Source organism: Scylla paramamosain, chromosome 20, assembly GCF_035594125.1.
Source record: "Scylla paramamosain isolate STU-SP2022 chromosome 20, ASM3559412v1, whole genome shotgun sequence".
Classification (NCBI taxonomy): Eukaryota; Metazoa; Arthropoda; class Malacostraca; order Decapoda; family Portunidae; genus Scylla; species Scylla paramamosain.
Genome location: NC_087170.1, coordinates 23154606 through 23173994, shown reverse-complemented (window position 1 = coordinate 23173994; position 19389 = coordinate 23154606). Strand labels below are relative to the sequence as shown.

Below are 19389 nucleotides of genomic sequence, written 5' to 3'. Positions count from 1 at the left end.
TCTTAAAAAAAACAGATTTAAGAAATATATAGGAAGGAATTGATTTTCAAATAGAGTGGTAGATGAATGGAATGGACTCAGTAATCAGGTTGTTAGTGCTGAGTCATTAGAGAGCTTTAAAAGAAGATAGGCACATTTATGGATGGGGATGATGAGTGGAAATAGGTAAGTATGTGTGATACAGGGAGTGCCACGTGTAGGCTTGATGGGATGGAAAGGAAGGGAGGAAAAGGTGGGAATGGGTAAGCAAAGAAGGAGGGTAAGGAAAAGAAAGAGAGGGGAGAGAGAGGAAAAGGAATGGGGAGACGACTAGCCATGAATGAAGGGCCAGAGGGGAGACAGGAAGAGAGAGAGAGAGAGGAAAGAGGGAAAAGAGGGGAGAGGGAGAGGGAAAGAGAACCGAGGAAGAGGGATAAGAGGACTGAGGGCGAGGGGAAGAGGGAACAGGTGGAGGGGAAATTCAGTTAGTGTTGCCATTGCCCCGTTAACTTGTTTAGGAAAGGTAACGTTACGGTGTGTGTGTGTGTGTGTGTGTGTGTGTGTGTGTGTGTGTGTGTTTGATACTGACTACCTATAACTCACCACAGCACAACACTCATGTCAGTAAACTCTCAAGTCCCCTTTAGATCAACATGCTAATGAGTCTAATCTTGCAAATCCCAATCGGCGCTCGTCTCTTCTTGCTGATTAGCGAATCGTACCGCAAAGAGACGAAATCCTGAACTATTCCTTGCTTCCTCCACAACTTGCAGCTTAAAGTTTTATCCCAACTTTAGAAATGAGAGATCGAGGCACCCCGACCCGCTAGTCTTGATTGGGGAAATGTAATCTGCGGGAGAGGAGGAGATGCTTAGTGGGGATGAGTGACTGGAGCGAGAGGATTGGTGGTGGAGGGAAGTGGAGGGAAGTGGAGGGAGTGAGTGGCGTGAGCTGATACGTGCCAAGGTGAATTTTCATAGCTCGAGTGTGATTGGTGAAGGCTTGATGAGACCCGTGCACTCATTGGTGGAGCGTGGCTGTGGTGATATGATTGGCGAGACTTGATTGGTTGATCTCTCTCTCTCTCTCTCTCTCTCTCTCTCTCTCTCTCTCTCTCTCTCTCTCTCTCTCTCTCTCTCTCTCTCTCTCTCTCTGAAGGCTTATTTTTACTAATTTCACTCATGGAAAGGACATTTTCTTTCTTTTATTTTTGGTTATTTTTATCTTGCTTTCTTCCATAAATCTTTCCTACCCTCCTTTCCTTAATTCATGAACTATCCCGCCTTTCCTCTTGCCCTTCCTTCCCTCCCTTCCCTCATTCCCTTCTGGCCCTGTGCAAACTAACCATCCCCTTGTGCTAGAGAGAGAGAGAGAGAGAGAGAGAGAGAAAGAGAGAGAGAGAGTTCCTCCCTACCTCCCTCAGCGAGCGATCTGTAATTGGATTTCATCTTTTCCGGCGCCGATGTTGTCAGTAGTGTTTTACCGAATTGATTGGACCGAACTGTCGCTCCGCCGAATTCTCCATTATCCCGAAGACTCTACTCTCCTTTGGCCCCGAATTTACGCTCCGTCCTCACTTTTATAGAGTCAGCGGGAAGGGATGGGAGTTTATAGAGTCGAGAGTCGGTAAGTGCGGACACGGCGCCGTGGCTCGTGTGACTTGAAGGGCCAGCGGCATAAGGAAGGACTAATTTGCCTGGAAAATCGCATTGGTCTATATTTACAGGAGCGTCGACTGTGCTGTGTTGTAGTCTCGCTCTGTCTGTCTGTGTGTCTGTCGGTTTTTTCTTTCTTTCTATTTCTCTCTGCCTGTCTGTTGGTTTGTGTCTGTTTCTTTTTGGCATTCTCTCTCTCTCTCTCTCTCTCTCTCTCTCTCTCTCTCTCTCTCTCTCTTCTCTCTCTCTCTCTCTCTCTCTCTCTCTCTCTCTCTCTCTCTCTCTCTCTAATACTTTTTACCCTATATGGTCAAGTTTCTTATTTGTGAATTATTTATTATCAGTTTATCCACGTATATACCTGGCTATCTATATATGGATCAACTTATCTATTCATTCCTTATACGTTTTTTCCGGATGGACTTTACGTATTGACAACCACAAGAGAGAGAGAGAGAGAGAGAGAGAGAGAGAGAGAGATGAGAGAGGAGAGAGAGAGAGAGAGAGAGAGAGAGAGAGAGAGATGCGGATGAGGACTAGCATGAACGAGACTAGTAGGAGGAGCAGGAGGCTGAAGAGGACAGAATACCGTGGCCTTCTCTCGAGACTCACTCCGCAGGCTGGTGCAGGAGGAAGGGACGCGAGGCCACGGTGCTCTGAGGGTCCAGTTCCCATTCAGCGGAGAAACCCACGACTGCAATTGCGATCTCTAAGTTACCTCGTAAATCTCGACGACGGTAACTTGAAAACGAATGACTTTGGGGTTAACGAGCGGGATAATTGCCCGTGACTGCCTGGAGGGCCTAGTTATGACCTAGAAGTGGTCGCTGGTCTCTGAAGAAGGGGGAGAAGTGGTCATGTTGGGAGTAGCGGGGAGTTTAGGAGTCTAGAGGAATGGCTGGGACGGGTAAACTTTTTTTAATTGTGCTTGCTTTTTTAAATTTTTTTTTTATTTGTTATGGTGTATTATTTAGTTTGGGTTTCATGTCCTTGTTTTTTATTTAATTTTTTTTATTTATTCATTTTTTTTTTATTTCGTGTCTAGATCGGTTTTATAACCTTCCTCTTCTCTCAGTTCCTTTCTTCAGCGTTTTGTTATCCGAGTTCTTTTCTCTTCCTCTACTATTTTTTTCCCTTTATTAATGTTTTCCCTCTTTTTCCTCGTTTCTTTCTATTTTCTATTTTTTTTTTATCCTCATGATTTTGCTATTTACTTTATCACTTTATTTATTTTCTTTGGTCTCTCTCTCTCTCTCTCTCTCCTCTCTCTCTCCTCTCTCTCTCTCTCTCTCTCTCTCTCTCTCTCTCTCTCTCTCTCTCTCTCTCTCTTATGCCTCATTTTCTTTCTTTACAGCCATTTTTACGTTCATTTAATACACATCCTTCTCCTTAGCGTGCAATGGATTATCGGACTCCGTTATCGGGAAGGCAAATGAGGAAATGATTATATTATAAAGTAAATAATAAAAAAAAAGAGACTAAAATTAATGGGATGGACATGTCAGCGAAAGAAAATGGGACGCAGGGTTGCAGTATCTTTCCCGTGATAGAAAACGAGTGAGATTTCAGGTATGTTTGTCTCTACCTGTCACCTTTATCTGTTCTAGGAATTATTAGTCCTGTTCTAAATGCAGGCGTGTGTGTGTGTGTGTGTGTGTGTGTGTGTGTGTGTGTGTGTGTGATTTTCAGGTAGGTGTATATCCTATGTACTCAAATAAATAGGACTAATTTATCATTTTCTACTTCTTTCACTATTACTTCTTGTGCTATTGTTACTATAGAAATACTACTACTCTTTGCTGCTATAATTATTGTTGTTCCTATTACTACTACTATTACGACTACTACTACTACTACTGCTACTACTTCTACTAAAACCCCAGTCGCCGCCACCACCACCACCACCACCATCTCTACTAATACCCCTACTTCCACTCTCACTCTGTCATTTTCCCAGAAGGCGTTCCCACTGGGTAAGAAAACTAATCTCCCTTCCATCTTCCTCATGAAGAAAAGTTCAAAACAGGCAAATAATCTAATCACATAAAGTGGCTTCACCTATTGTTTATTCCCGATGGTGGTGGAAACTTTAATAGAAAAGAAATACTGATAATTCACCATCCAAAAGTTTACAAAAAAAAAAAAAATGACATGGAGGAAGAGGAAGAGGAGATAGAGGAAGTGAAACGGAGTAATAGAGAAGGAAAAAAAGGAGGGTATGTCAGTAGATCATCATTCACTACGTTTTCTACCTGCAGGTGGTGACGGCGGCAGGGAGCAGAAAACACAGCAACAACAGCAGCAGCCGCCGCAGAAGGGAGACGAGAGTGGAGGAGAAGGAGATAGAAGAGGAGGAACCGCAGCAGTGCCTCATATTACCTGGGGTCGCGCTAACACTCAGGACGAGGCATACTTCGAGGAGGCTCCGGGGGGCACGAACCTTACGGCGTTGGTGGGACAGAAGGTGGTGCTTACCTGCGTGGTGAAGAACCTTGGCAAGCACGTGGTGGGTGACCGGCGCGAGGTGTGCTGCCGGGCGGGATGCTGCTGCCCCTTCCATCTTTACTTTATGATTTGTTTTGTCGTTGTTTTTATACAGTTTGGTGTGTCTTGTTTTTTTCGTTTTCTTTTTACTTTTTGTAGTATTGTTGTGAGTGAAGTGTGATTAATTATTGCTATTTGTTCTCTCTTTTATGTCTTTTCGTTCTTTCTTTCCTTCCTTCCCTCGTTTCTTTCTTCTATTAATATTCTTTTTTTCCCTTTGTTTTCTCCCATTACTTCACTTTTATTATACATTTTTTTTCTTTCTTCTTTAATATTTTCATCGCACTGTTTTGTTTCGCACTTCTTGTTATTTATTTTCTTATGTATCTATTTTCTCACAAAGTTCTCATCTTTTCCTTTCTTTTCCGCCTTCCCGGTCTCTTCTGCTCTTTCAGCTCCCTTTTTTACGAGACTCGGGGAGACGAGGCACGAGTGGTGACGCAACGCACTGCTTACCTACGGACACTGACTCTCTCTCTCTCTCTCTCTCTCTCTCTCTCTCTCTCTCTCTCTCTCTCTCTCTCTCTCTCTTATCTTTTCTTTTGTTATATCATTCTCTCCGAGTCTCTCATTACCTCGTCTAATTAGTTTTTCTTAATTATTACTCGCCGTCTTTCCTCGCCTTTGTAACATTATATTCCCGTCCGTATGCGCGGTTTTACAAGCATTTTTCTCGAGTCATATCTTCTCCTCTCCTCAAGCATATCAGGTAACCTTCTTATTCCACGTCTTCTTTTAGTCTTTTATTCTTTCTCTTTCTCTCCTTCACATTCTCCTTATTTCTTCCTTTATTCCCACCACGTTCTTTCACTGTGGTTCTCTCATGTGGTCTTTGTTTTACCTGTGTAATCAACGCTTACCTCTTTTTCTTTTCTCGTTCCGGCTTATTAGTGGTGACCCGAGTTGGCTTGTTAGCGTGAGTGATGATTACCTGTGTGATGATTACGTGAAGCAGGGCGGGGGAAGCGGGGGGAGGATAAAAAGAACATCAATCGACAGAGATATTACATGTGGGGATAAGATAATGTAATTGCTCACTTCCCGCTTGACAAGTGAGAGGGAATGAAAATTAAAAGCTGACAAAGAGAAGTGATGAAGCAAAGGCGTCTGTCTTTGCTGCAGGAATACGTGATTACTGCTCGTACAGAGATGAAATACTAGAAATATAACTTATATAGGTGCGTGAGGAGATGCATAGAGGTATAACTTGTAGAGTGATGTCGATATAGGGATGGATAGAAATGTACCTTTTATAGGGAGAGAAATATAAGTCGTATAGAGTTGAGATGATTACAGGAAACACAACTTGTATAGGGATGGAGAGATGTACAACCTGCATAGGATAGAAATACCAGACATAACTATGCTGTACATGACGGTGATTAACATATAAACACAGAATAGTCACAACAGCGTCACTTAAATTCCTTGTCTGGCTGAGAAACACATATGAATACAAATTAGGCGTGGTGCGGTGGCATGCCTCGAGTGTCTTAACGGAGATATATGGTGCAGGTACAAAGTAAGGCCCGTAGAGTAATCATAGGCCCTGGTGCAGTATGTAGTGAGGATGAAGGTGCTTTAGGTGACTCTAGTGCTGTACTGCAGGTGTCTTGGATCCGAAGAAGGGACCTGCACGTGCTGACGGTGGGCGTGTACACATTTACCAACGACGACCGTTTCCAGGTAAGACAGAGAGAGAGAGAGAGAGAGAGAGAGAGAGAGAGAGAGAGAGAGAGAGAGAGAGAGAGAGAGAGAGAGAGAGAGAGAGAGAGATGGGGGGGAAGGGGTAAAATAAAGTTGAAATTGACTTTAACTTAAATTTTTTAGACGATGATTCTTGGCGAGTCTGTTTTGAAAATTCTTCAGCTGCCCTTCCATTTGTCTTCTTATTTTTCCCCACTCGGTTTTCCATTTGCGCTTAACCTCGCCGCTCACCGCTGACAACCTCACCTCATCATCTCCCCCTCTCCTTCCTTCCTTCCTTCCTTCCTTCCTTCTCTCACCCTCTCCATCACTCAATCTTCCCTCCTTCCCTTGCCCTTTCTTCCTTTCTCCTCCCCCTCTGCTCCTCTTCTTTGTTGTTTCTCTTGCTATTTTACGTGTTCCCCTTCTTCCCTCTTCTGTTTTCCTTTCTCTTTTCCCTCTCTCTCTCTCTCTCTCTCACTCTCTCTCTCTCTCTCTGGTACATCAATTTCTCAAAAAATATTAACGTCATTCATTCATTCTTTCTTCCTTCCTTCCTCCCACTCTCCTCCCTTTGTCCTCCTCCTCCCTGTCTGTCCCCAGCTTCCTGTCACCCCTGCGGCCTCATCTTTCTCCCAATCACTTTTCAATCCCTTACTCTTTCTTTCTTCCTCCTCCTCCTCCTCCTCCTCCTCCTCCTCCTCCTCCTCGTGCTTTCATTTTATCTGTATTTTACTCGCCTTTATCCTAATCCCTCTTCTTTCATGCACCTCTTCTCCTCCACTCCTTCATTTTGTCTTTCTATTCTTTCTCTTCCCCTTTTACTCTCTCTATTTAACGTTTCTCGCTCCATGTTTCTTTCGTTCTGCTGCATGATTCTTGTCCTATGTCGTTTTTTTTTTTTTTTTCGTTTCTTTTTTCTTTCGTTTCTTCTGTTATTTTTTACCTTGTCTTTTTTGTCTCTCCCTGCCATCCGCTTCCACTTTCCTTCTCTTTCTTCCTTCTATTCCTTCACTCTTCTCACTTCTGTGTATTCTTTGTTTTTGTTCTCGTTTGTTTTCCTTTTATCATCCTTTATCTCTTTCATGCCTGTTTTATTTTCCCTTTTTTTTTATTCTTCCTCTTCCTTCCAGCGTTCTTTTTCTCTTCTCTCCATCCTCCATGTGAGTTTCCATTATCTATTCTCTTCATCTTTTATATTCTCTTCCTTCTTTATTATTCCTCCTTCCTATCTGTTCTTGTTTCATGTGTCATCTTTCTCCTTTTTTCTTCATTCCCTCCTTCCTTTCCTCTATTTTTGCATCCTTTCTTCTACTCTCATCTTTTTTCTCCTTCTTTTCCTTTTACTTTTATATTCTTCCTTTCATATTCTTCCTGTTTTTTACCCTCTTTATTACATCCTCATCCTCTCTTCTCCTCTTTCTCTCCATTTTGTCCTTCCTTGCCTGATGCTTCTTTCATCCTTCTCTTTCCATCTCCTGACTTATTACTGTTGTATTTCTTCCCTCCGTCCTACTTGTTATCGTACTCTCCTCTTTCACTCTCTCTCTCCTTCTTTTGTTTGTATCCCCCAGCCCTCTGCCTTTACTTCTCTCATCTCGCCGCCTCCTCTTCGTCTTCTCCCGCAGGCTCTGCACGCGGAGGAGAGTGATCAGTGGTCCTTGGTGATTAATCCTGTGACCTTGAGGGATGCTGGTGTTTACGAGTGTCAGGCTTCAGTCAAGGACAAGAAGTACCTCCTTTACAATCTGGCCGTGGAAGGTGAGAGATAGATAGATAGATAGATAGATAGATAGATAGATAGATAGATAGAGAGAGAGAGAGAGAGAGAGAGAGAGAGAGAGAGAGAGAGAGAGAGAGAGAGAGAGAGAGAGAGAGAGAGAGAGAGAGAGGGGGAAAGGTAAGACTGATGAGGATAAAAGGAAGGATGAAAGATGAAGAAATTGAGGAAGAAAGGGGGAACGATTGGAGCAAAGAATGAGAGAGAGAGAGAGAGAGAGAGAGAGAGAGAGAGAGAGAGAGAGAGAGAGAGAGACTGCTGTGGGGGGATATGAAAGGAAGGCCCGTGAGTGAGAGTGATAAGAAAGTACCTACAGAAAAAGGAAGATTGGATGAAGGAACGGAGTTAAAAAAAAAGTGATTGGTTAAAAGGAAGGTGAAGGAAAACAGAGATAGGAAACAGACTAAATGAATAAGTAAAACTGAAAAAAAAATGTAAGAAAAGGAAAAAAAAAAAAAAAAACAGATATCAACGAGTAGAGGACAAAAAATAAGATTGAATTAATAAAGGTTTAGAAATATAAAATGGTCGGTGATATAAAAGAAAGTCAAAATGAAAATACATTATAAAACTGAAAAAAAGGAAGAGTGAATGAAGGAAAGGAGCAAAAAAAAAGAAAAAGAAAAAAAAAAGAACAAAGGAAACGAGAGACAAGAGTAGACGGTAAATAAAAAAAAGTGAGACTAGGAAAAATAAAGAATAACAGCCAGCGAGCAAAGGAGACAAAAATAGTAAAAAGAAGAAAGACAAGGAGGAGGAGGAGGAAGAGGAGGAGAAGGAGGAGAGCTAGGAAAAGTAAAATGGGGAAAAGAGAGGACCTTGTGGGACTCTAAGATGCAAGATACAAGTCCCTTTTATGGACACAGAGTAGTATAAGCCTTGCCTTCGCCGTAGAGGGAATGCCAAAGGGAAGCGAAGAGGGAGAGGAACTCAAATAGCGAGGGCGTGGCGAAGGCAAGCAGTGTAGCGAAAGAAAACAAAGTGGAACTGAGTCACAAAAATACACTGCAAAGGGAAGCAAGGAAAGAAATGCGTGGGTGTAGAGAAAGTGAAAAAAGTGATAATGTGAAAGAAAGCGAATGAAGAAAGAAGGGAAAGAAAATGAAGAAACGGCACACAGGAAGAGTAAATAGCAAAAGTTGAAGACAGAATGAAAGGAGTGACTGAAGGATGGAGGAAAATGAAGAAGGGATGCTGATGGAAGAAGGAAAGAGACAATGATTGGAAGGAAAGGTAGGAAAGGAATTGTGAAGAGCAAGAGAGAGAGAGAGAGAGAGAGAGAGAGAGAGAGAGAGAGAGAGAGAGAGAGAGAGAGAGAGTGAGAGAGAGAGAGAGAGAGAATTATAATGATATTGATGAAAAAATAAAACTACATCTAAAAAAGAGAGAGAAAAAAAGCGGCAGAAAGGAAGGAAGGAAAGACGAAAACTCACACGGAAAAATAAATAAGAATGAAAAAGGTAAAAACGAAAAGATGAAAGAGAAGACATTAGATAGGGAACGGAAGATAAAAGAGGAGCACCGTGAGAGAGAGAGAGAGAGAGAGAGAGAGAGAGAGAGAGAGAGAGAGAGAGAGAGAGAGAGAGAGAGAGAGAGAGAGAGAGAGAGAGGATAAAAGGAGAGAAAATAGGAGTAGGAAATGAACTACATACGTAAAGAGAAAGTTTTAAAAGTGAAATACACAAGAACGAAACTAGAGAAGAGAGACTGGAAAGAGACCAAAAAAATAATATATATATATATATATATATATATATATATATATATATATATATATATATATATATATATATATATATATATATATATATATATATATATATATAGATGAAAGTTGAAAATTACGAGACAGATACGTAAGGGGAAGCGTAATGAAGGAAGGAGCAAATGAGAAGGAATGAAAGGAATAAAGAACAATGGATAAATGAGGGAGAGGAAGAGATACGCGAACAAGAGAAGAAAGGGAGTAAACTGCAAATCAAGTGATAATTGAAGGGATGATGTTGATTAGTTGAAAGAGAAAGAGAAAAAAAAAACAGAGAGAGAGAGAGAGAGAGAGAGAGAGAGAGAGAGAGAGAGAGAGAGAGAGAGAGAGAGAGAGAGAGAGAGAGAGAGAGAGAGAAAACAAGGTAAAGAAAACACAGTAATGTTGAGAGGAGAGGGAGAATGAGAGACGGAAAAGGGAGAAGAGAAGGGGAGTAGGAAAATTAAGGTAGAGAGAAAGAGGGAAATCTAATTCTCGAGAAACAAATTGGGGGACGCTTAGTGTGTGTGTGTGTGTATGTGTGTGTGTGTGGGTGAGAGAGAGAGAGAGAGAGAGAGAGAGAGAGAGAGAGAGAGAGAGAGAGTGTGTGTGTGTGTGTTTTAGCGCTTCAGTTTACCATTTAATTGATTTAGCACAAAATGGGGATGGATTCAGTGTTGCTCACCTCTTATCTAATTAACAATGTGCCCCTATTTAAACACCATCACGTGGATGTCTGTCCCTTGTTGGTGCTTAACGAGGTGTACTTGGTCTGTAATCGTTGCACCGTGGTGTTTTCTGGTGTGCTGTACGTAATGTATTGTCATCAGTAGCTATGATTCACTGCAGGACAAGGAATGCGAATACCACATGTAATTTTATTCTTAGTTACATTAGGAAATTTTGCTCAACAAAACTGAAAAAAAAAAAAACTTTACTAGATACTCGATGATACCTTTTGCAGCACGTGTAATCTTTCAAAAACGTCATCTGAACTTATACAAGACTATGATGTCAAGGTGTTGAGAAGGTGTAGCAGTCAAAGAGTTAACGATCCATACTCTCCACTCTGTTTCCATATTTCCACTCCTTTGGCTATCCGTTAAATTTAGGCTATCACAGCAAACCTTATCTGACGTCTTATTGTTCTGTAATGGCCTACTTGCTCTTGTTCGTTGAAAGTCTCTCTTCTTTTGGTCCTTGACATATCCTGAAATGCCCTAACACGATGTCCTGAACATTGTCTATATATCTTCTATGATGCCTCACATTTACTGTCCTCTCTGATGTCCCTTGATAAGTCTTAAGGTACACTATAGTGCGTTTAACTCCTTACCATGTTCTCTATTAGGTAAAGATGTTATTCTGTTCTGAAGTGTGAAGTTTGTCTCCTTTCTTCTTCCTCCCATAAGTCCAGCAGGCGAGGATCGAGGGCCCGACGGAGGTGTACGTGCAGAAAGGCTCCACCATTCGCCTCACCTGCAGAGTTAATACACATTCGGACCACGTGGGTGGCGTCACCTGGTTCCGCGACGCCCACGCCCTTGATTATGACTCGCCCAGGTGTGTGTCAGGTTTGGGTACTCTGGCTCAAAATATTCGACATTTGTACGAGTACGTGTGTGTGTGTGTGTGTGTGTGTGTGTGTGTGTGTGTGTGTGTGTGTGTGTGTGTGTGTGTGTGTGTGTGTGTGTGTGTGCGCGCGCGATCTATTTTCAACCACTTTCGTTTTGCTGTTTCTTTCCTTCTTCTTCTTCTTTTTTTTCTTCTTCTTTTCTCTCTCTCTCTCTCTCTCTCTCTCTCTCTCTCTCTCTCTCTCTCTCTCTCTCTCTCTCTCTCTGTCTGCTCTCCAATTTGCTCCGTGTCTTCGCGTCGCTTCACCGTGCAAAGCTTCTCCTTGCTGTCTCTTAACTCCCTCTCTCCGGATTTCGCTACCTGCGCTCGGCGGATTATTATTATCTCCCTTGCGGACTCGTGCACTCAGGCGACGTAATAGTGAAGGCAGGGGAAAGAATGTATAAGCGGACTGAAGCAATAACGTGTGTGTGTCTCTACCTCATCGACTCTTTATCTCTCCTTATCTGCCTTGCCTCGTCATCACTTCCTTCCTCCACCTGCTCTCCTCTCATCTCTCGCTTCTCTCCTCTCCTTTTCTCTACCTTACTTTCTCGCTTTCTCGTTGTTTCCCGTCCTTCCTTTCTCACTCCCCGCTCTACCTTCTCTTGCGCTCTCCTCCGTCTTGTCCCGCCTCCCCGTTCTCTTTCTCACTTTCTCCCCCTCTCTCTCTTGCGCTCCACTCCCTGCTCAGTACAATATCCCTCGAGTTTTCCATCCCTCCCTCTTCCCTTCCTATCCTCTATTCCCTCGTATCCTCGACGCGCTGCCCTTCTTCCACGCGTCTACCATCCTCTCATCTTTTACCGCCGTGTCTCTCCTCCAGGGGCGGCGTGAGCGTGGAGATCGAGAAGACCCCTTCGTACACCACCTCCAAGCTGTTCATCACCCGAGCCACCAAGGAGGACGTGGGCAATTACACTTGTATGCCACACTTCGCTGATTCGGCCTCCGTTCAGGTCCATGTGGTAAACGGTGGGTCGGTACTGTGTGTGTGTGTGTGTGTGTGTGTGTGTGTGTGTGTGTGTGTGTGTGTGTGTGTGTGTGTATCCCCCATGAGTGCTTTCTTAGGCTGTGTGGCAAATGTTTTGTGTGGATCTTTATAATGTTTTATTTTGTGTACATGAAAGAGTTCTTCATGTGCACCTTTAACTTGACGCACACAGGGGAGGAGCCGGCGGCGGTGCACACGTCAGGGTCCTCCACGGTGCACAATGGTTCCTTAGGTGCTGGCGTCCCTGGGGTGTTAGTGAGCCGCGCCACGACACCTGGTGAGGGACTACACTGCTGCTGCCACTCCTACCTGCTAGATCTCCTGCTTCCTCTCTTGCGTCACTCCGTTTTCCTCTACCTCATTCTTGCTGAATTCACTTTCCTACTTGTCTTCTCCGTCTTCTTCTTTCTCCTTTTACTTGTGATTGTCATTATCCTTATCCTTCTCTTTGTTATTGTTGGATTATTCTTTACTTACTCTTACTGCTTCTTTGTTTCCTCTCTGCTCGTCCTCCTTTTCCTCTTCTATCTTGTTTTCCCATAAATACTAGTAGCAAGCAGTTTAGCATTTACTTTTGTGACATATCAACAGGTCTCCTCCTCCTCTTTCCCTTCTCCCTCGTAATGTGCTGAAATTATGGACACATACGAGTAAGTACGTAATACCTATACTCAAGGCTTATAGATATACACGTTCTGGTTCATCTTACTTCAGTGAAGCATTGTTCGCAGAATTTCCTCCTTCCTTAAGACTCACAAGTACTGCGGAGTGACCCTTTCCTCCTTCAACTTGCTGTCCTCTTTACTCCCTATTTTTTTCAGCGTCAGTAATGGTCTATTTCCCCCTTTTTTTTTTGCTCTCATTTCCAGGCGAGCGTGGAGGCGCCCGCGGCAGATGGCTGGCGGAGTGGAGTCCTCTGTCACTGCTGTCGCTATCAGTATTCTCATTATTCATCATTGTGGTGTAATCGGCGTGACGTGTGTCTCGGCGCTGGACTTTATTTTCATTGCCAATCGCCAGGGGAGAGTTCTGCCCGTCGAGTGTCCAGTAATAGACTGGCGTTTTGTATTGGTTATTTCTATTTTCGCAAGCTGAAACGTGCGTGTGTCAAAGCAGAGGCGCCCTTGGGATTTGAATCTGTATCTAGCCTTGTGTGGACGGAACCTCGAATCCTTCAGGGGAGGGCAGGCTTGTCCTCCTCCACCAATGTTGCATGGTGCTGTATGACCCCGATGTTGCGCTTCGAATCAATCAGTCAGTCAGTTCAGTGCTGCAAGATGTTGTCAGGTAGCGTTCCAACACTCAAAGTCATCAAGAGTCAACTACAAAGACGGGCCTGGCAGATTTCATCACGTGGAATATTAGTTTTTTCCTCTTCTACAGTTCCCTTTCTCTTTTCTACAGTTTGCAATGGAAAGTTCACGTGTCACAGCGGTAGGTTTCGTGTGCAGTTGAAATGTGTCCGTTTTCTGTATCACCTGAGGCTCAATGGTGAAGAGAGACTGTCATACATACCTCAGTGCAGTGCTACCTAGTGTTGTTCTTCGAGTGTTGGTAAAGGGACACAAGCCAAGCAAGAAGCAATCAACACATAAGAAAGAGAATGATGAGAAGCACGAAACTGTCCATTTATTGCATAAGAAGGTGTAATGTAAATAAAAAATGTCTTCTTTCCTTTGTCATATTAGGAAATACAGAATAAGTCATTACTGGCTTTAATTGTTTGTTCCTGTGCGTGGTGGAGTGGCTTGTACCCTTTGACGTGACATATGGCTCTCTATAGCCCGCCACTTTCTCCCCAAAATTCAGCTTCCCATTATGCAAATGCTGCCCCGGAGGAGCCGATGGTCCAATAGCTGTTGATGTATTCTGGCCCCAGTGCCTCGTGCTTCGATACCCAACATTATTCTCTCGCGATGTGCTCATTCAGAATGATGCAATGTTTCAATATCAGAATGAGAGAGAGAGAGAGAGAGAGAGAGAGAGAGAGAGAGAGAGAGAGAGAGAGAGAGAGAGAGAGAGAGAGAGTGTATGAGGAAGTGGCAGTAAATCAAGTAGGTACATTCAAAACTTTCAAACACTCACATTAGCCAAGGTAATTTCGCTTTCTAGGATTGGAAAAATTAGATATGCATCATCATCACGACAATTTACAGGTACGCGCTCTCACAAGGCTCGGATGTGCCACCGTTTACTGATCCGTGTAATTAACTTCAGTGTGTGCGCGCCGGCAGGAACTCCCTTCATTGTGAGGCCTGCAGGGCGCCGCGCCAGACCTCGGAGCAGTTCAGGTAAACAACTCGGCCACACTTTCACCAGACGAGGAGCGCACAGTTTCACACATGGGTCACATTTGAATGACATCCTCAAGGGTGATGTCCAACCCCGCAAGATTCAACTCTCCATGCCTCAAAATGTTTTCGTGTTTAGAAACAAATTATGGCCATAATACTTAATTGCTTTCCAATATGATAACATAAATCACATTGTTTAAGTCATAATGTCGATATTACAGAATTGTTTCAGATTAGGAAGGTAATGCCACTATGTAATGTGTGGCGGGTAGCTGAGTCCCGTCCCCGCTTGTGCCTTTTCACCCTCCCTATGATACAAGATCGGCTCTTGCTAATAATCCTCCGTCATGATGCACGGAGATATATATGTATGTATGTATGTATGACGCACTGAGATAGGAGTGTTCCTTCACGCGTGTCTGGTGTGAAAGCAGCCGAGCTGATGGTAAAGTATGGTATTTGCCACACCATCCTGTGCACAACCCTAAGAAGTCAGACAAAATTAGGATAGTTTTTGACTGTGCTGCAAAGTATGGGGAGTTATCTCTAAACGATCATGTGTGCCAAGGACCAGATCTCGCTAACAAGCTGGTGGGTGTTCTGTTAAGGTTCAGGGAAGGACCCATTGCATTTATGGCTGACATTGAATCAATGTTCCACCAAATTAGAGTTACTCCAGATGACAGGGATGTATTACGCTTCCTGTGGTTTCAAGATGATGATACCAGGAAACAAGCTTTGGTTTATCACATGACCTCTCATCTATTTGGTGGGGTGTGGAGTCCGAGCTGTGCAACTTATGCACTCCAGCAAGTGACAAAAGAATATGAAGAATTTCCGGAGATTGTATTAAGTACAGTGATGCATAACTTCTATGTGGATGATTGCTTAAAATCTGTGCATACTCTTGAAGTTGCAGTACCTCTTGTAAAACAGGTGATACAACTACTGTCAATGAGAGGTTTTCATCTCACCAAATTTGTCTCCAACTCACCAGAGCTGATGAATAGTATACCAGAGAAGGAGTGGGGAAGGTCTTTCACCTCTCTGGATATCAACCGGGACGAACTGCCAACAGAACGTGCACTGGGTATGTTGTGGGAAATTGAATCTGATTGTTTAAAGGTAGATGTGCAAGTAAAGAACCACCACAAGAGCAGGAGAGGTATTCTGAGTGCCTTAAGCACAGTGTATAACCCGTTAGGGCTTGTAAGCCCATTTGTGTTGTCAGCTAGAAGGCTATTTCAGCAGCTGTGTAAACAAGAAAAAGAATGGGATGAGCCTTTGTCAAGAGACGTGGAAGAACAATGGGGCCGGTGGCTGAATGACCTTCATGTCATTAAAGAATTCAGTATTCCTAGATGTATCATGCCTAATAAACTTCTTATGAAGACGGTCCAATTACACCACTTCTGTGACGCGTCTGAGTACGGATATGGTTCCGTGGCTTACTTACGGACTGTCTATGAAACTCAACAGGTTTCTGTTAATCTCCTTATGGCAAAATCCAGACTTGCACCTTTAAAGGGTTCTACCATACCTCGCTTAGAACTAGCTGCAGCACTGGAAGAAGTGAGACTTGACACACTTTTGCAAAAGGAGCTACAAATGCCACTAGAGAAATCAGTCTATTGGACAGACAGTACCATTGTGTTGTGGTATCTACAAACTCCTGAAAAAAGATTTCAGACATACGTAGCTAACAGAGTGGCAAAAATTTTAGAACACGTCATACCAGACCAATGGAGATATGTGCCCACCATGCAGAACACTGGGGATATTGCTTCAAGAGGAATGACAGCACAAGAACTTCTTAATGAGGAGCGGTGGTGTAAGGGACCTGCTTTTCTGTTCTTGGATATATCTAGTTGGCCAAAGCAACCTGCATTTGACTGTGCTAAGCTAGAGGATATAGCAGAAGTGAAGTGACTTCCATTAGTGTATACCATGAAGACTGAGGAGGATCACCTGGGAAGTTTGAACGCGGAGACTTATACCGTCGTCGCTGGAGGCAAGTCCAGTACCTAGCGGACATCTTTTGGCGTAGGTGGCTACTGGAGTACCTACCTACTTTGCAGGAGCGACAAAAGTGGCTGACACCAAAAAGAAACGTCATGAAAGGTGATCTGATCTTGATAAAGCAAGACCACTGCACCAGAAATCAATGGCCACTTGGATTAGTAACGGAGACTTATCCAAGTGCTGATGGCTTAGTGCGTTCTGTAGCCGTTCGTACAACTAAAGGTACTTACGAGAGGCCTATTACTAAGGTTGTTTGTTGGAAGGTGCTACTTCAGAACTAGGCGAGACTCCATGTTCAGGTTCAGTACCGAGTTGAATGATGATGCTCTTTATGTGACTGATTATTGTGATTTATTAATTGGTTTGTACTTTATTTGAGTTTGTATATTACATGATGTATGAGTATGTAGGTAAGGTAAGCGCCCCCTTTTTTGAAGGTGCACTGGGGCCGGGGTGTAACACATGGTGTTTGATGGTGGTCACTATACAAATTATTTCTGTATATTGCTCGTTTCATATTTGTTTGTTTCATAGTATTTGCTCGTTTCATATGATAACTACCTAGGAATAATGAGTGTCAATGAGTGTTTCATTTGTGTATGAATCCCTCGAGCGGTAAACCGAGGGAAGGAGCAGTGTCAATGAGTGTTTCATTTGTGTATGAATCCCTCGAGCGGTAAACCGAGGGAAGGTAGCTCAGGGAGGGAGGTAGAGCCGGCACTCTATCTGTGGTATAGCAGCCGCACACACCTTGTTGGATTTAAATCTGTGGATTTATTCCCTGTGAGCGCCAGAGATTGGTGAGTGTTCCTCTGTTATATTTGTGATAGGTTTAGGAATATATTAGGAAAGTGTAGTACTTTGTTGCTTGTTATTCTCTCCTGTTGTATTTACTTTACGTTACACCCAGAACTGTTACATATATGTTGTTTTTTTTTGTGATATTTCAACGTAAATTGTCATAGTTAGGTAATCATTCATGTGAGATTTATGTGACCCAGAAGGGTCTTTACACCGTAAGGATAGTCACCATAGCTTGTTAGCTAGTAGTTTATTTATCATGTATTTGTTAATTTATTTATTTTTTTTGACACGTGTGCATAGTGATTTCATTAATGTGTTGCTCTTATGCCTTCATGTGGACTTTGTGATGTTACTTATGTTAATTTTGTATTGCATAGAGATTAATTAAGGGTCCTTTTCCAGTTGGATCGTTCACCCTCACGTTCACCCTTACGTTCACCCTCACGTTCACTCTTACGTTCACCATATGGGACAAGTAAACACACACAAGAATGAACGAGGGTCAGTAACCTGGCGTAATAATATACCAAGAAGAAATACCCTTGTCTAACGCCCCTGAGTGTATATATATATATATATATATATATATATATATATATATATATATATATATATATATATATATATATATATATATATATATATATATATATATATATATATATATATATATATATATATATATATATATATTATATTTAATTTTCGTAGATTTTCGGCTCAAACAGATGTGTAGTAAATTCTCTCTGGTGGTTTGAAGCTTCGTAACTTTGGTATGGATCCTCATCTTTGTCTCGATTATTTCTTATTACCATTTTCTTGATACCGTGCAAGTGACAGCATGCGTGTAGCTTTGTCTGTTTGTCTGTCGATTTGCCGTTTTTTATCACACACTCTCTCTCTCTCTCTCTCTCTCTCAGCGCCACAAAAAGTCACACACAGCGTTCTGCATCCCGAGAGCACTGCTGCACAATTAATTACAGGTATGAACGCGTGCGTCCGTGCGTGTTTGTGTTTTTATGTACATGTACGTGTGTGTATGTGTGTGTGTGTGTGTGTGTGTGTCAGCGATAATACTCATACCTACATCATCATTTTCCGTCAAGGGCAGCCGAGTTTAGTTAACGCGTGCATACGACTTGGGATATTTTTTCAGTACCTTTGCTGGCCCGGCCTCTCATTCCCCCACCGCTTGACTGCCGCCCTTAGAACAGTAGCTGCTAAATGCTCTGCGTTCCGACGCCTTTCATTACACGCTGTAACTTAATGGCGTGTTCACGGGCGAGGCACAAATTACCTCTGCTCCGTTACCATGGACAGTATTCTGAAATGCTTGGACGTCCTAGCTTGACTTAACATGCTATGGTGGAAGTTACTGGGAATGGGGGGTCTTCAGTGATATTTCCTCCAAGATTCAGGTGCTAGTTTGATAACTATTCTGCATCTTCAACAGCAAAAACATCCAAAAACATCCCGAGTAGTCATCTCTGTAGCCTGTGAAAATATCCACTGAAAGACCGAAGTGCTTGTTCAGCCATGATGGTTACGGTGAGCACTGCCTCATGGGAATGACTTAATTGGTGATTCAGAGACTCGTATTCAGAAATGCTTTGCTCTCTCACCACGACTATTTTCAGAGGCCACAAAGACTATCAGCCGGGTTCTCAAGAGTGCTTCTCTTGTCAATAATGTTGAAATATATTTAATTTGTTACTAGAACTGTATAAACACCCTTAAAAACCCGTGTAACTAAGTTCAACTGAAGCCTTTTGAAAACAGCCCTACCATACATCCGACCGCGCCTCCTCTGTCTCCGCTCACTACGTCTTTATCAAGTATGAGTTATCCAGTGATCGCCTTACACTGTATCGCCGTAATTCATTCCCACGCCTATTCTTTATTTCCTCCTCCATTTCTCTTTCTCTTTATTACACTTTGGTTTGAACTATAAATCTGGGGTGTTTAATGTTTCTTTCTCTCTCTCTCTCTCTCTCTCTCTCTTGAATTCTAGGAAGGAGAATAATAACGTACACCATTATATATATATATATATATATATATATATATATATATATATATATATATATATATATATATATATATATATATATATATATATATATATATATATATATATATATATATATACACACACACATCAAAGTGTATATATGAGGAGAGAGAGAGAGAGAGAGAGAGAGAGAGAGAGAGAGAGAGAGAGAGAGAGAGAGAGAGAGAGAGGTGGGGGAGGGAGGAGAGGAGGGAAGGGGCAG

At 42.6% G+C, this 19389-nt stretch overlaps 2 protein-coding genes across 13 annotated transcripts in view; both read left to right on the top strand.

Moving 5' to 3' along the window:
* LOC135110660 (calmodulin-lysine N-methyltransferase-like) overlaps positions 1-13703 on the top strand; it is a 77211-nt gene extending 63508 nt beyond the window's left edge. For 4 of the 8 annotated variants that reach the window (XM_064023235.1, XM_064023237.1, XM_064023236.1 and 1 more), the window contains 6 exons: positions 3893-4158; positions 5787-5864; positions 7493-7625; positions 10801-10951; positions 11829-11977; positions 12169-12859. In XM_064023235.1, coding sequence (XP_063879305.1) covers positions 3893-4158; positions 5787-5864; positions 7493-7625; positions 10801-10951; positions 11829-11977; positions 12169-12539 — 1148 coding nt within the window. In that variant the 3' untranslated portion in view covers positions 12540-12859. The other 4 variants (XM_064023240.1, XM_064023238.1, XR_010273350.1 and 1 more) reach the window with 4 other exon arrangements.
* Positions 13704-13843: 140 nt separating this feature from the next.
* Positions 13844-19389, top strand: part of LOC135110659 (uncharacterized) — a 42002-nt gene continuing 36456 nt past the window's right edge. For 4 of the 5 annotated variants that reach the window (XM_064023232.1, XM_064023230.1, XM_064023231.1 and 1 more), the window contains exon 1: positions 13844-17112. In XM_064023232.1, coding sequence (XP_063879302.1) covers positions 14924-16219 — 1296 coding nt within the window. In that variant the 5' untranslated portion in view covers positions 13844-14923 and the 3' untranslated portion in view covers positions 16220-17112. Of the gene's footprint in view, positions 17113-18036; positions 18100-19389 lie in introns of all 5 variants that reach the window. The other variant, XM_064023233.1, reaches the window with a different exon arrangement.